The following is a 13,179-nucleotide window of genomic DNA, read 5'->3' on the forward strand; positions in this document are numbered from 1 at the left end:
CACTCGAGCTTGCGCAGAGCTAACGTGTCCTCCTGGGCGGGGAGGCAGGCTGCCAGCTGCAGTGGAGACATAGCATAGGAGTGCCCCCTCCAGGGTCAGCTTCGTCTCTGTGCCTAACCTGGGGTGGGACTCTGCAATTCTCCCTCTCCTGTGTCTCCACCGGGCTTGGCCGGCTGGGTTTGACACCTGTGGCTCTGCCCTGGGTGATCCAGTGACCAGACGTTCTTTCTTAAACCAAAAGTTCTGTTTGTTTGAACAGCAGGAACAAAGCAATGCGAGAAGAAAGGCTTCTGAGAACAAGGCGCAGCCTGTCTCTCTCGATGACCCCGAGGGTAACGCAGGCAGGCCTAACTGCTTCAGACACCCCAGCAGGATTCCTGGTCTCTGTCATTCCCTCCCAGAACAACTCCTTCCTCTCCAGAGTGCCCCTGTTTCAACTGCTATAACCCTTTTGATCTCCAGCGTGTGCTGGTTTTTTCCTGCCCTGTCCTATGGCTCTGATCTTGAGCCGTCCTGTTTCCTTCCCGCATCTTTCCTTACAGCCCCTTATTAAATCAAACCAATATATTCATACAGTGAAGAGCCTAGTGCCCAGGTCAACAAACAACATCCATAAATGACTAAAGAGGCGCTCCAGGTCTGTCACAGCCCGCTCAGCACTGACGTTTTTGGGGCTGTGGATCGCACCTGAATTCCCTAATGCTGTCTCGTCACACTCAGTGCAGACGTGGGTCTGATGGCAGTGGTGTCTCAGCGAGTCTGCTAGGGCAGACCCAAATCGCCTGCCGACGTTACCCCTACAGCACTCACCTGCAGGAGTTGCGTCGCATGCCTGGCCACGTGGCTATGGGGCTTTTTGCGGCAGGGGTGGCAGCTGGGCCCTAGCTCCCCTGGCCATAAAGTGTCTCATTGCTTGTGGTCATATTGCCTTTTACTCTTTGCTTTTCTGGGGTTCAGGGCGTTTTCCCCACTGAAGTTTGTTGCTCTCTCTGCATGCTTCAGGCAGCTGCCTGCCTCCGTGCTGATGAAGAGCAGAGAAGACGCACTTTAAAGCGCTGAGCAAGCTGCACTAGGAACCATCCCTTGTCCTTCAGACTGTACTTACTGCCTGGCATTCATTCTCCCTTGCTGCTGTGTACCACACTGTACCGATGGGCAGGAGCTCTGGAGTATATCAGCTCTGGGCCTGAGCCTGTGCCAGAGGGAGGGACCTAGGTGCTAATTATCCATCAGGTTAGCACTCTTGGGCTCTGTCCTCACAAACCAACCTGCCATACAATCCACGTGTTAACTTCGCGCACAAACCAATGTCCTCACAAATCCCAAGCGGGGCATTAAACACCCATCAAGATAATGGATGATAGGGCTCGGCCGGTTCATTTGAACAAAGCAGCTAATTAAAAACATCCTTTAGGAAATGACTTGATTGTCTCCTTCTGGAGAAAGCCCCCACAGATCCCCTCCCCTCCACACACTGGCAGATAAACACACACACACACACACACACACACACACCCCCCCAAAAGACAGCTCATCCCAGCCTGGCCCAGACACCCATTAGCCAGGGCCTGGCCTCTCTCCAGTAACGGCCCTGACATATTCAATTAGCCAAAATCGTTTTCCAATCATTTTCCTAGCAGTTTGTAGGCAACCTGTCACAGGGATGAGAAGTGAGCAATTTACGAGGCTAAGTGGGTTCCCCTCCCAGTGCGGCTGGAGGGGGATTTTATATTTCTCCTCTTTCTGATGCATTGTCGCTGGCTGATCCCATTTACTCCTTGGTCACCATCTCTCTCCCGCCCCAGTGAAAGAGTGGGAATCCTGAGCTGGAGGAGACCGGGGAGGCTACCCAAGGGATGAGGCAGTGGCTGGTACAGACAGCAGCCTGGGTGTTAGTAAAATAATTAATGACTCAAACGATCCATCGCTTTGCTAGGAATTCAGTATCTGAGCCAGGCTAAAATGAGCCCCAGAGAAGTTGTGCACTGCAGATCCTCCCTAGCACAGCCACTTGTGTGGGGACGTGTTTGCCAAGCACCCTTCCTCACCTGAGCAATGGCAAACATTTCTCCAGGGGCTGCCAGGCCGGTGATTTGCTACCCCCATCCTCACAGCCTCTGCACGGACGGGCATTTCCACCAGGGCTGCAAAGACCTTTCTGAGAGCAAAACCTTGAAGATATGGGCACAAAGGCTCCTCGGGGTGGAGTAACGAGTACACAAACCAGGCCCTCTTTTGCCAGCTCTAAGCTCTGTCTCATGCTGGGAAGAGACGGTTAGTTCTGGGCTCCGGCCTTTCCTCCCCTGGTTCACAGCACCTGGCCCCCCCCGAGACAAAGCCAGGCCCACAGGAATTAGGCAGGGCTAACTCAGGGTAAAATCCCAGCACCACCAGGAAACCTTGGGAACCAAACGGCCAGCGATGGCTGTGGGAAACCCCCAACTCCCAGCTCTTTGGCGCCCACTGTCAGCTTGGCCAAGCAGCCCGCCTCGCACAGGGCATTCTCACTCACGTTCCCCGCCTGGCACAGACGCGGGGCAAGGTCTCACGGCCCAGCGGGCATGGGGTGTCCCTGGGATGGCCTGGCGCAAGGAGCCACGTGCCTGCCCTGCAAGCCCAGATGACGTCAGATTTCACATGAGCGCTGCGGTGATGGTAGCAGCGCTGTCTGCCCCCAGCGAGCAAGGGAACTCTGGCAGCCAGGTCACGAACACTACCATGCACGGAGTCCAGGCGCAGAGACAAGTCGAGGGGCTGTGAGTGAGGGCAGCGTGTGGGGGAAAACGGGGAACCCTCTTCCCCCAACTGAACTGCTGCGTGCAACAGCAGCATAGCAGAGACCGGCATGTCAATGAGGAACAAACACCTGGTGAGTTCTCCTGCTGTGTTTCGCTGGCTCCTGTGAGTCGAGGGTTCCCCCCCCATGCACAACCACCTGCCAGGGTCCTTCCACCTACCATGCGGCAGTCAGCTCTTGGCAACTCCATTTCCACCTTGTTCCAGCAGAGGGAGCCCGAAAGAAACACAAGCCCAGGCCCAGCCTGTGTAGACTGGGGCGGTTCCGTCCCCAGCACCTTGGAGTGAGTGTGCTGGGTGCCAGCAGCTGGGAGGGCGCTGGGCAGGGCTGCTGCAAGGAGGGGAAATGCACAAGAAGCTGTGCAGCTGTTAGCCGTGCCCAGAGCTTCTGCAGGGCTGCAGGAGTGGGGTGTGGCTAGGTGCCACTGCGGAGAGAGAGCCCGCCCAGCGTTTCAGCCTTTGGACTCTGAACTGGACCTTAGAATTTCTTGCCTAACCAGTTTGGCCTTTTATTGCATGGCAAAAATCCCTGGCCTGTTGTGCCAAATTCTCCCCGAAGCAGGGGCTGGGCCGCTCCCGGGCTGGTGCTGACAAACTCTTTCATATCCAGTTCACTAGTCTGCAACCAACGTCCATCTCCCGAATCCACTGAGGCAGCAGGTGCTATCTGGCCCCCCTCATGTGCCGTCTCAGCAGAGATGGAGCAGGAAGGGGGAGAGAGAGATTGAGCAGTAGCCACTCCCCTCATGGCTGCAGACCACACACCGGTACCTTTGCAGTCAGGAAAGGGTTAAGTGAGCAACGCTCAACAGTCAGGAGCATTGTCTAGTGGCTAGAGCAGGGGCCTAGAGGCTGCAGCTGCTGCCTTTTACAGCCGGCTCTGCCGCTGCCTCTGCGCGTGACGTGGGCAGGCGCTGGGCTGTGTGGGGTACCGTAATCGCTCCCCAGCTTTGTAAAGCACTTTGGGAACTTCCTGAGGAAGGCCCCGTCTCTATGCTAAGTGCACAAAGACGAGCTATTATCTGTGCGGTGCCACGCTCCTGCGATGCCCCTGCCCACTCCACCCCAGCCCGGATCTCGGGGGGGGCAACAGGACAAATGGCCTGCTCTCACTGGGGGCCGGCCACGTGCTCGAGGCTACAGGCAGGAGATGGCGGTGACCGGGTGGGCCCTGCACGAGACGACAGGCAGTGCAGCTCTCCAGATCGGGGCCAGCTGAGCTGCCTTCCTGCGCAGCTGCGTCTGTGCTGACCCCTATCCCCGCCAGCTCCGCGTTAAACTCCCCGTGAGGCGTTGTCCTGGGTGCTCCTACGCTTGCCAGCGTGTTCCCGTCTCTCTCCCCGATATGAAATGTGGGCGCAGAGGCCCTGGCTCAGGACCTGGTGCTGGCGGTGCTGGTGCGAGCCCAGAGGGCTGCGGCGTTGGTTCCTCTTGATAGCTGGAGTCCCCGGTGCAGCAGAGACAAACGGCCCCCCCAACACGCCGGGGAGGGATGGCCATTCTCCGGAGGGGATTCGCTCTCAGCTGGTGAACCCAAACCATCCAGTGAGTCCACGCAGCCACCAGAGAGCTGTCAGAGGGGAACAGCTTTCCTCTCCTGCCAGCGTGGGCTGGGACGCTTGCTGACTCCCTGGGAAAAGGGGGAGAGCTCATTTGGGAAGGGGGTTGGCGAGCGGAGTGGCGGAAGCAAGGCAGGAGCAGCCTAGGCATAGAGCTGGCCGTGTTGCAGGGAGCAGACCACAGCCAGGCCATCCCTGCAGCACCCGGGATCCCTCCAGCTCTCAGCTCTCCCCTCGCCGGGTCCTGGGTTTGCTCCTGTCTCTGCCCACCTCCCGGCTCTGCTCAGAACGGACTGGAAGCCGGGTGAGAGGGCAGGGCGCTTGGCACTCAGCCTGCACACCCGGAGAGCAGGGCGGGGAGCGTCAAGCTGCCATGTGCCCCAGGAGGGAGATGTGCGTTTCTTCTTCAGCTCCCCCCCAGCATTGCCTGCAACGAGCGCCCATCGGGCACGACACGGAGCAGTGAGCGTTCCCGAGGGGTGGGGACCCTTCGCGGCAGGATGGCAGAGCAGGAGGGGCGTGCAGCAAGCAGCCTGATTTATGCGTGGCGACGGATAATTATGGCTCTTTCATCAGCTGTCAGGGAGACAGGCCTGGCCGAGCCTCACCACACATTTCTGGCTCCCTGCCTCAGCTCGTAAATCTCTCCAGCAAGGCATGATAAATCAACGGGCCGCCTGGCGCTCTGCACGGCAGTAGGAGTTCCCCTTCAGCCTGCCCACCCCCGGAACGGGCACATGGATAGGAAGCATCCAGGACGAGGTGGGAATGGTCTCAGAGCGGCACGCTAATTACAGGCAGCAGGTGGCATCCTGGGGCCTGTGATTTACTGTCTGGCCTCCCCCTCTTCCGAGTGCTCGGGGTGGGCTCATGTGGAGTGGGAGAGCAGGACCTGGAGACAAGAGGAATGGGACGCCGAAGGGAATCATGGACTCGGCATCTCTGTCCCCCTTGGAGGCAGGATGCCTCGCGGTCCCAGCACTGCCAACCCCAAATCTTCCAAAACCACGAGTCAGGCTCACCAAAACCCCTGAGACTCTGTAAAAAGAATAACTTTGGGGCTCTTTCTGTTCCTTCTGCTTTTTAAGCCTGGAGGGTGGCCTGGGGTCACATTCTGAAGCTTTCTTCACAGCCACGAAGGCTAGAAACTTCCTTGTTCTTTACGAATGAAGGCTGAAAACATCCCAGATCCTCTTGACTCCAGGAGCTGGGACTTTAAGGAAAATAAGACTTATCATGAGAGTCATGCCAAAATCACGAGCATTGGCGGGTCCCCACTTTACAGCTGAGGAAACTGAGGCCCAGAGAGAGATGTAACATGCCTGTGTCCTACCGCCAGACAGTGGTGCGTTGATATAGGACCCAGAAGTCCTGGCTCCCCATCCCATCACCCCCCACTGCCCCTGTGACGTGCTTCCTTGGCCCCCTCTGCAATGCCATATTGATGCCAAAGGACAGTTCCCAAGTGGGTTGCCCAGTTTGCATCCCCCCAGCCACAGGCACAAGTCGTCCCAGCCCCCCTGGGGGAGGGCAGAGTCTGGGAGCTGCTCCCAGTCCCCAGCACTGCATTCGCACCCCCAGCACGGTGCTGGGGAGTGATAGCCCTGCGCATTTCCAGCCTCCCCCCAGAGTGCAGACAGCGCCTGCCCCTCCAGCCTGAGCTGCAGCCTCTGATTCCGGGGCCGGCCCCCAGGGAGCCGCCTCTCCCAGGAAGTGCCATAGCTGGGGGGGCAGGGGGGGGCCCCTCTGCAGTGGAATTCCGAGTGCAGCCCCTGCCCTGCTTCCCCCAGGAGGGAAAGGAGCCGCCATGAAGGGTCCAAAAGCAGGGAAAGCTGAGCCGTGGTTTGCATGTCCAAGGACAATTCCTGGGTGGTTGGTGCGCCTAAGCCGGAGTTTGGCTCCAGGGGGCGGGGGACTGAACTACCCCCCCAGGACTTGCCTTTCGCACCAGGGCCAAGGCTGTGTCCTGGCTGGGAGGCGCCAGGCAGCAGAGGTGCGCACTTCAACCTGCAGCCCCCCGTCCCACGCAGCCCTCCATCCGGCTGCCGTGGTGGGGTCTGGCAGGGACGGGCCGGCCCGTTGCAGGTGGGTCCGTGGGAGCTCCCTGCCGGCTCCCTGCCCTCCGACCCTCTCCCCCGGCAGCGTGTGACCTCCCCCCGTGGCAAGGCCTGCTCGGAGCAGGAGGAGGTGACACGGCGCTGGACAGCTTGCAGCCAGCCTAGGGCTCCGAGCAGTGCTGGCGTGAGGGCTGCCATCCTGGCTGAGGCAGCCGGGATTAAACCGCCACCTCCAGCGCTAAAAGCGGGAGCCGCTAGAGCCCAGGCTGCGGCTAATAACTCCTGCTCGGTGGCTCAGGTCCACAGGAGGCCCTGGGAGACTCACGAGCACCCGAGAGAGCCCAGGGGCAGGCTAAATAAAGCGCCCCTACTCTGCTGCGTCGCAGGATGCTCCACCACCGGTGCCCACCCCACTGCAGAAATCCCCCAGCCCTGCACAACTGTTCTGGCCGGCATTTCTGCCACGGGACCGGCCTGTAACAGGGACCTGGATGGCTCCTGCAGGAATCCCTGGGTGCTAAGACCTGCCCCCAAACAGCCTTGCTCTCAGCTGCCCCTGGCAGGCTGGTCCCGTGGGCCAGGGCAGAGGGCGAGTCCAGCCTGCCAGAGAACGCCATTAAGGTGGGAGTGAGCGAGCGCCGCTGGCACGCAGGTGACGGCTCTGAAATATCTGTAGAACTTTGCCTCGCTTTGAAGTTTTGCTGCCCTGTCCCTCCTCTTCCCGGAGGCCCCCCAGCTTCTGATTTATTGGCCTCGGCTAACACAGGCCCCTAAATTAGCTGTTGCTTCAAAGAGCTGAGCGAGGAGAAGGGCTATAGACAAATAGCCCGGTGCTAATTGCAGCAATTGATCAAACTCGATTTGAGATGATCAGATAAGGCCGGATGGATAAAAGCAGGCTGTGTTCTTCCAGGGCCTCGCCGCTCCCCAGGAACCCCAGCAATTTGTCAGGCCGACTCCTGCACCGTTTTTCAAAATGTTCCCGTTGGCTCATGGAGGTGGTTAATAGCCGGGCGCTCATTAACTTCTCGGCAGAGGAATGAATTGTTCCAGGGGCAGGCGGTGCTGTGTCTGCACGGGGCGGTGGCAATGAACCTTGCATCCCTACGGCCTGCACAGCAAGGTGGTGAAACGCTCCGATCAGTCAGGGGGTTTCTTTGTTTTTCAAGTGTGTCCTAAAGGAGTCCGGGGAGATTCCTCCGCCTCGGGGTGACACGTAGTCAGTCGAGTGATTCCAGGAGAAGGGGAGCCCTGACCTTTTGTGCCTGATTTCTCAGATCTAGCGCGCAGGCAGTTTTCACCCTCACTTTCCCAGGGCCATTCGTTGTATTATTGTTGGGAGCCAGATGGATGCACTGCCATGAAAACATGAGGCTTCCCAGGTAGCAGGGCAGGAGAGGGGGCTGGATCCCACCTGGCAGCCAGAGAAACTGGGAGTGAAAATGTGGAAGGCGAAGCCCAGGGATGGGAGTCAGGCGAGCTGGGGCTCAGCAATGGAACTATCAGGCACTTGGGTAGGAACCGAACTCGAGGCCCCGGGTGCTGGAAATCCTGGCCATTACTGTTGGTATTTGTTTGTATTTGCCATCGCGCCCGTTGTGCTAGATGCATGATTTTCCCATGCCCTGGCTGGCAGATCAGCCGTAGGCTAAGGCCTCCGATGCTGGGGAAACAATGGGGTGCTTTGGTGGTTTCCTCTGTCTTCCCCTGAATAAATCCTGGAGCCGCACGGCAGACAGCTCTGCCCCCAGGCTGCTGGCTTGCTGCTGCTCGGACGGCACAGGTAGGTAGCACTTTAGCTCTTTTATCACCTGCCCTAATCCGCCCTGCGACATCCTTGCTTCCTGCTCGGCAGGGCAGAGGGTGTGACTAGGCCCCCGAGCAAATTCCTCTGCCCCAGCCATGTGCAGGGGGTGTCTGAGTGGTCAGCCCCTTTGCAAAGGGGGGGGGGATGTTGTTGCCTGTCTCACTGCACCTTCCCCGAAAAGGCCAGGCCGTTCTCTAGTGCCCAGTGAGGTTCACGCCTCCCCCTCATAGTGGGCGTTGGCTTGGGCTGCAGGTACCGGCTCTTCGCTGCTGTTCCTAAGTGCGCCCAGTGCTGGTGGGGATGTTGGGCCGGCAGCCCTGGGGGCTGATGGCATCTGGCCAGCCCCAGAGCGGCAGCAGCAGGGTGCGCTTCCTCTGTACGCTGCTCCCTCGTCGTGCCAGCATGCCTTCAGACATGTCTCACTGCCAGGCACCCAGCGCTGTCTCCTGGTGCTTGTCAGCTCGTGGGATGCAGCCATCTGAGACGTGCCAGCAACCCCAGTGAACGCTGCGCATATGTCACAGCAGGGAAGACCAGCACCACCCTCCCCGGCTCCAAGGGATGGGAGAGCCGCTCGGGGGCTGGCCCAGGGGAGAGGATGCTGCGAGTGAACAGCACTGAGCCAACACCCGGCCATGCTGCTAGGAACCCCCCGTGGCGGGGAGGAGAGAAAGACGCTTGCCCTTGAGTCATGGTATTGTATTGCACAGCCAGACGCGTTGTGGGAATCGCAGGCCATCGACTGCAACCCGGTACCTGGGACCAGATAGAACTGCTCCTGCAATTACCCAGCTGGTGCAGGACAGCGGCATCTCGGCAGCAGCTCTGCCAGCCCCAGCAGGCTGGGGTGAGGAAGGCATGTCTGCTGCCGTCCAGACCGTCAGACCATAGGCCCTGAGACAGACGGACAATTCAGGGACTGGGCGTCAGGACTCCTGGGTTCTAACCGCCAGCGCTTCTCTCGCTGACAAACCTTTGGACAAGTCACTGCCCCCTTCTATGTCCCCTGGTTTCCCTCTCAGTAAAACAGAGACGACAACACAGATGCTACAGTGATGGGTGCAGGAGAATAACCTAGACAGACAAACACTTCCCTACCGCCCAGGGGCTGCAAGGGTTAATTCATGTTTGCGAAGGTGCAAGGCGGTGCCAACAGCAGCTGTGTTCGAGATGGCCACATGCTCTGGGCCTTGTCTGTCAGGGAGACCAGGTGGGCAAGGTGACATCTTTTATGGGAGCAGCTTCTGTTGGGGAGAGAGACCCGCGTTCCAGCTACATGGCACCAGCCCTGAAGAGCTGCGTGTGGCTGGAGCGCGTCTCTCACCGACACAAGCTGGGCTAATAAAAGATGTTGCCTCATCCCGGGGGGGGCAGACCTGGCTCCAGGAACCCTGCAAACGTAATTGTCTAGCAGCGGCCCCTGCCCCAGTGCAAGAGTCTCCTTTCTGCCTCTCCTTTCACAGCGCAAAGGCAAAACCCGGCTGCTGGAAGTGAAGCAGTGACGGAGCCCGGGCGGCTCCATAAAAGCTGTTCTTTCAGGGTGACCGAGACCGGCTAGAGTAGATCCCAACCTGCCCAGCCCAGAGCGGGTCTCTGGGCAGATCGACTTGGGCAAATCGTGCAGCAAACAGAAGCAGTGACTGCGGTTAGACGGGCCCTTTGCTGCGAGGCTGTGCCTAGGCTTCTCTGCGAGCCACAGAACAGCAGCAGGGCCACGTCCCTGAGTGATTTACAGCCTGTGCTCTCCACACAACACAGCCGGACAGGCTGAGCCTCCGGCTGTTAGGCAGATCCCCGCTGCTGCCGGCCGGGGCTTTGCCTTGTGGCAGTCTGCACCCATCTTCTGGCCCGGTGCAGCCGGGAGCCAGTCAGGAGAGAGACACGAAGGAGGTGATTTGTCCCGAACGAGCAGGAAGGGAGGGGAACAGTGCAGCTAAGGACGAGCTAAGGACGAGCACAGGCATTTGCATGCTTCCTGTCATCTCTGACCTAATCCAGCAGACCTGGAGGCAGGTAATAAAGGGACCAAAAGAACCACGTGGTGCGATGAGGCTCAGCCTCGCAGAGTTTTTAGCAGGAGGCCAATGCGGCTCTGAAGGAGTGTCGGCCAAGCCTGGCGGGACGCAGGAGCAGAGGGGATCTCAGCAGAGCCATGCCCAGCCCAGCCCTGGGGAAAGGCACAGTGCAAGAGAAGGAGCCCGGCAGCGCGGGGGACGAGCTGGCAGGGGTTGCTGCGCCGGGGGCTCCCTACCTGGGAGCCAGGCTGGAGCAGCGGGCAGCCAAAGGTGGCGACACGGCAGAGGTTAAGGCGAGGAAGAGGAGTAGGCCTGTGCGCTCCAAGGCACGGAGGATCGCTGCCAATGTCCGCGAACGGAAGAGGATCCTGGACTATAACCAAGCCTTCAACGCCCTGCGGCTGGCCCTGAAACACGACCTCAACGGCAAGAGACTCTCCAAAATTGCAACCCTCCGAAGAGCCATCAACAGGATTGCGTCCTTGTCCACGGCCCTGCACTCCAGCCCGGCGCGGAGGTGGCCCTGTGCCCACACCGAATGCCGCCCCTGGTACGATGGGCCCCGAGAGGAGGCAAGCCTCAAGGGCAGCCGGCCCCAGCTCATCCAGCTGCCTTTTGAGCACAGCTACCCAGAAGCTCCCGACTTCCAACACTGTCCTTCCCCTCCGTATCCCAGGTATTCCCCTGAGCTTCCGCTCCAGACCCACCATGGAAGCCAAAAGAAGGATTATTTTATATCCAGCCCTGCCTATCACTCCAGTGGGAACTACCACCTTGAGGTCAGAGCCACCTGCCAGCAGAAACACATGGGCAGCTTTCGAGATTCTCTCCCAGGGCCAGTCCCCTGGCCGCTGGGGTGTATCCAAGGAGCAGGCTACCAGCAGTCTCTGCCCATGCACTGAGCAGGATTTCTGAGCCAGGAGAGACACCTCCCTTAGACAGAGGGGAGAATGGGAACAACAAACGGGGGAGACAGACTGCTGTGACGCCGGGGAGCTCGGTGCCGTGAGGTGAGCCAAGGAAACTCTGCACGGGATTCCCAGCACTGCCTGTGCAGCCAGCACACGTGCTCTTTGCAAGCCAAGTAACACGGGAACACCGAGAGCCAGAGGAAGTGGAATTTCCTCTCGCAGCAGTTCAGAGTATTCACCTCTGCTGTCAGACTAAGGTTTCTTTTCTGCTTTCTTTCCCTTATTTATTCTCTCTCTTTCTTTCTGAGGAAATGTGATTTTAAAACAACAGGGCATGTATTCGTTTTATAGGGCTGACACGACGGGTCACACTGATCATATTAAAACCTTCAATTGCACGGCAGCTGTGACTCTGTTTGCTGGGCAGGGTCATTGTAACTGTTTCTTTTCTATTTTTTAAAGGGTGAACCCACTGGTGTCCCCAGGGTTGGCGCAGGGGCGGTTTACAGAGGGAGCAGGACTCTGTTTCCATACAGCGTTTTCTTCTAACCATTGCCAAGCGGGCGTCTTCGGACAGTAGAATGAGGAACTCGTGGCCAATCCAAATGGTGAGGGAGGAAAGTGAGAAGCTGGGCGCAGCACACGCTGGACAATCACTGAGAGGGTGAAAGCTCAGCTGCTCTCAGGAAAGGCAGGGAGAGGGGAGGGCGCAGGGGAGAACGGCAGGTTCAGAGCCTGGGATTCACACAGCCAAACCAAGGGCTTGTCCGTTTGGAAGTCCCTGGGCGGACCGTTTCTGAGCCCAGCTCACGCTTCTGAACCTGTGCGCTCACTGCGGTGGGAGAGAAGGTGAACCGTGGGCGTGCTGGGGAATCTGGCCTGGCCACTGCTGATTTGCACAGGGAAAATCCGTCTCTGGAGCCCCATGGGGAGGCAGGAGGGAGAAGAGAAAGTCTGGAATCAGATCTAAAGAGCACTGCCAATGCAGGGGGAAGGCACGGCCCTTCCCCGCACCTGAGCAGCGCCTGGGGGGGCCAGCCTAGGGCAGGGGTGCACAGGGAGGCCGTGAGGCTGGGGGCAGGCGGGGTGGCAAGGCCTGACTGCAGGTAACTGCCTTGGTCAAAAGCTGCAAAGCGAGAGCACTGCACGCTGGGGAAAGCGACGTGTGTCTCCCTGCGCCGGCTGAGACCTGGCCAGACGGGTCGGTCCTCCGCAGCAATCCTTGCCGGAGGGTGTGTGTGTGTGTGTGTGTGTGTGTGCACAGCACTATTTGCTCCGGCCTCGGTTCTGCCTGGTTCAGCTTCGTTACATTCCCTCGCACCCCTGGCTCCCTTCTCGCCTTGTACCGTGACCACCTCAACTCGTTGTGCAGCACCTTGCAGCTGCCTCGGGGGTCCCTGAGCCATGCCCTCTATGAATAAAGCTGTTCCCACTCGTTGCCTTTCCAGATATCCGCAAGTGCCCCCCCTCCTCCACTTTGCAACGGACCCGTTCCGTGCTAGCGCTCCCCACAGCACAGGCCATCGCCTGCGGGGCATTAAGTACCACAACCAGCGTTCATGCCACCGGTCACCCCCTGCCAAGGAAATGCACTGGGAGCCTGACCTTGGAGGTGAGCGAGGTATTTGCTAACGCTCGCTCTCTAGCTTACCAGCGCACATAACACACTGACAGGGCCACTCGCCTCCAGCATCGTGCATACAGGGACCTGGGCACCTTCAGTGCCAACCATGGTACCAGGTTCAGGGCTCTCATGACCTTTGCCTAGCCAGCCCTGCACCCCCAGGGGCTGTGTTACTGCGCGTTTCAGTCCACCAACCCCATAGAGTGGGGTACCGACCACAGCCGAATGGCCCTTGGGGCACGGACTAACCGTGCTAGGAGCTGGCTGAGGACAGAGAACCAGGAGCCGCCCTGCCACAGACATGCTCACTCTTACAGGGACAGGCCCACCTGCACCCTAGCTGCTCCTCACCGTCCTCCCGCTCTGAATTCCTGCCAGATCAATCCAGGTGGGACACCCCTGTGGGTAGA

The 13,179-nt window shown here is 59.2% G+C and overlaps 1 protein-coding gene across 1 annotated transcript; it reads left to right on the top strand.

Annotated features, from left to right (window-relative positions):
* The first annotated feature begins 10,371 nt into the window (after positions 1-10,371).
* BHLHA9 (basic helix-loop-helix family member a9) lies at positions 10,372-11,136 on the top strand. The gene has a single exon (XM_067566031.1). The coding sequence runs from the start codon at positions 10,372-10,374 to the stop codon at positions 11,134-11,136; it is 765 nt and encodes a 254-aa protein (XP_067422132.1).
* Positions 11,137-13,179: the final 2,043 nt, after the last annotated feature.

The sequence above is a fragment of the Emydura macquarii genome, unplaced genomic scaffold (assembly GCF_026122565.2).
Source record: "Emydura macquarii macquarii isolate MOO-44397 ecotype Brisbane River unplaced genomic scaffold, CSIRO-AGI_Emac_v2 contig_2699, whole genome shotgun sequence".
Classification (NCBI taxonomy): Eukaryota; Metazoa; Chordata; order Testudines; family Chelidae; genus Emydura; species Emydura macquarii.

Excerpts from the sequence above, each read along its gene's own strand:
- BHLHA9 (XM_067566031.1), top strand. The coding sequence starts at position 10,372 with ATGCCCAGCCCAGCCCTGGGGAAAGGCACAGTGCAAGAGAAGGAGCCC.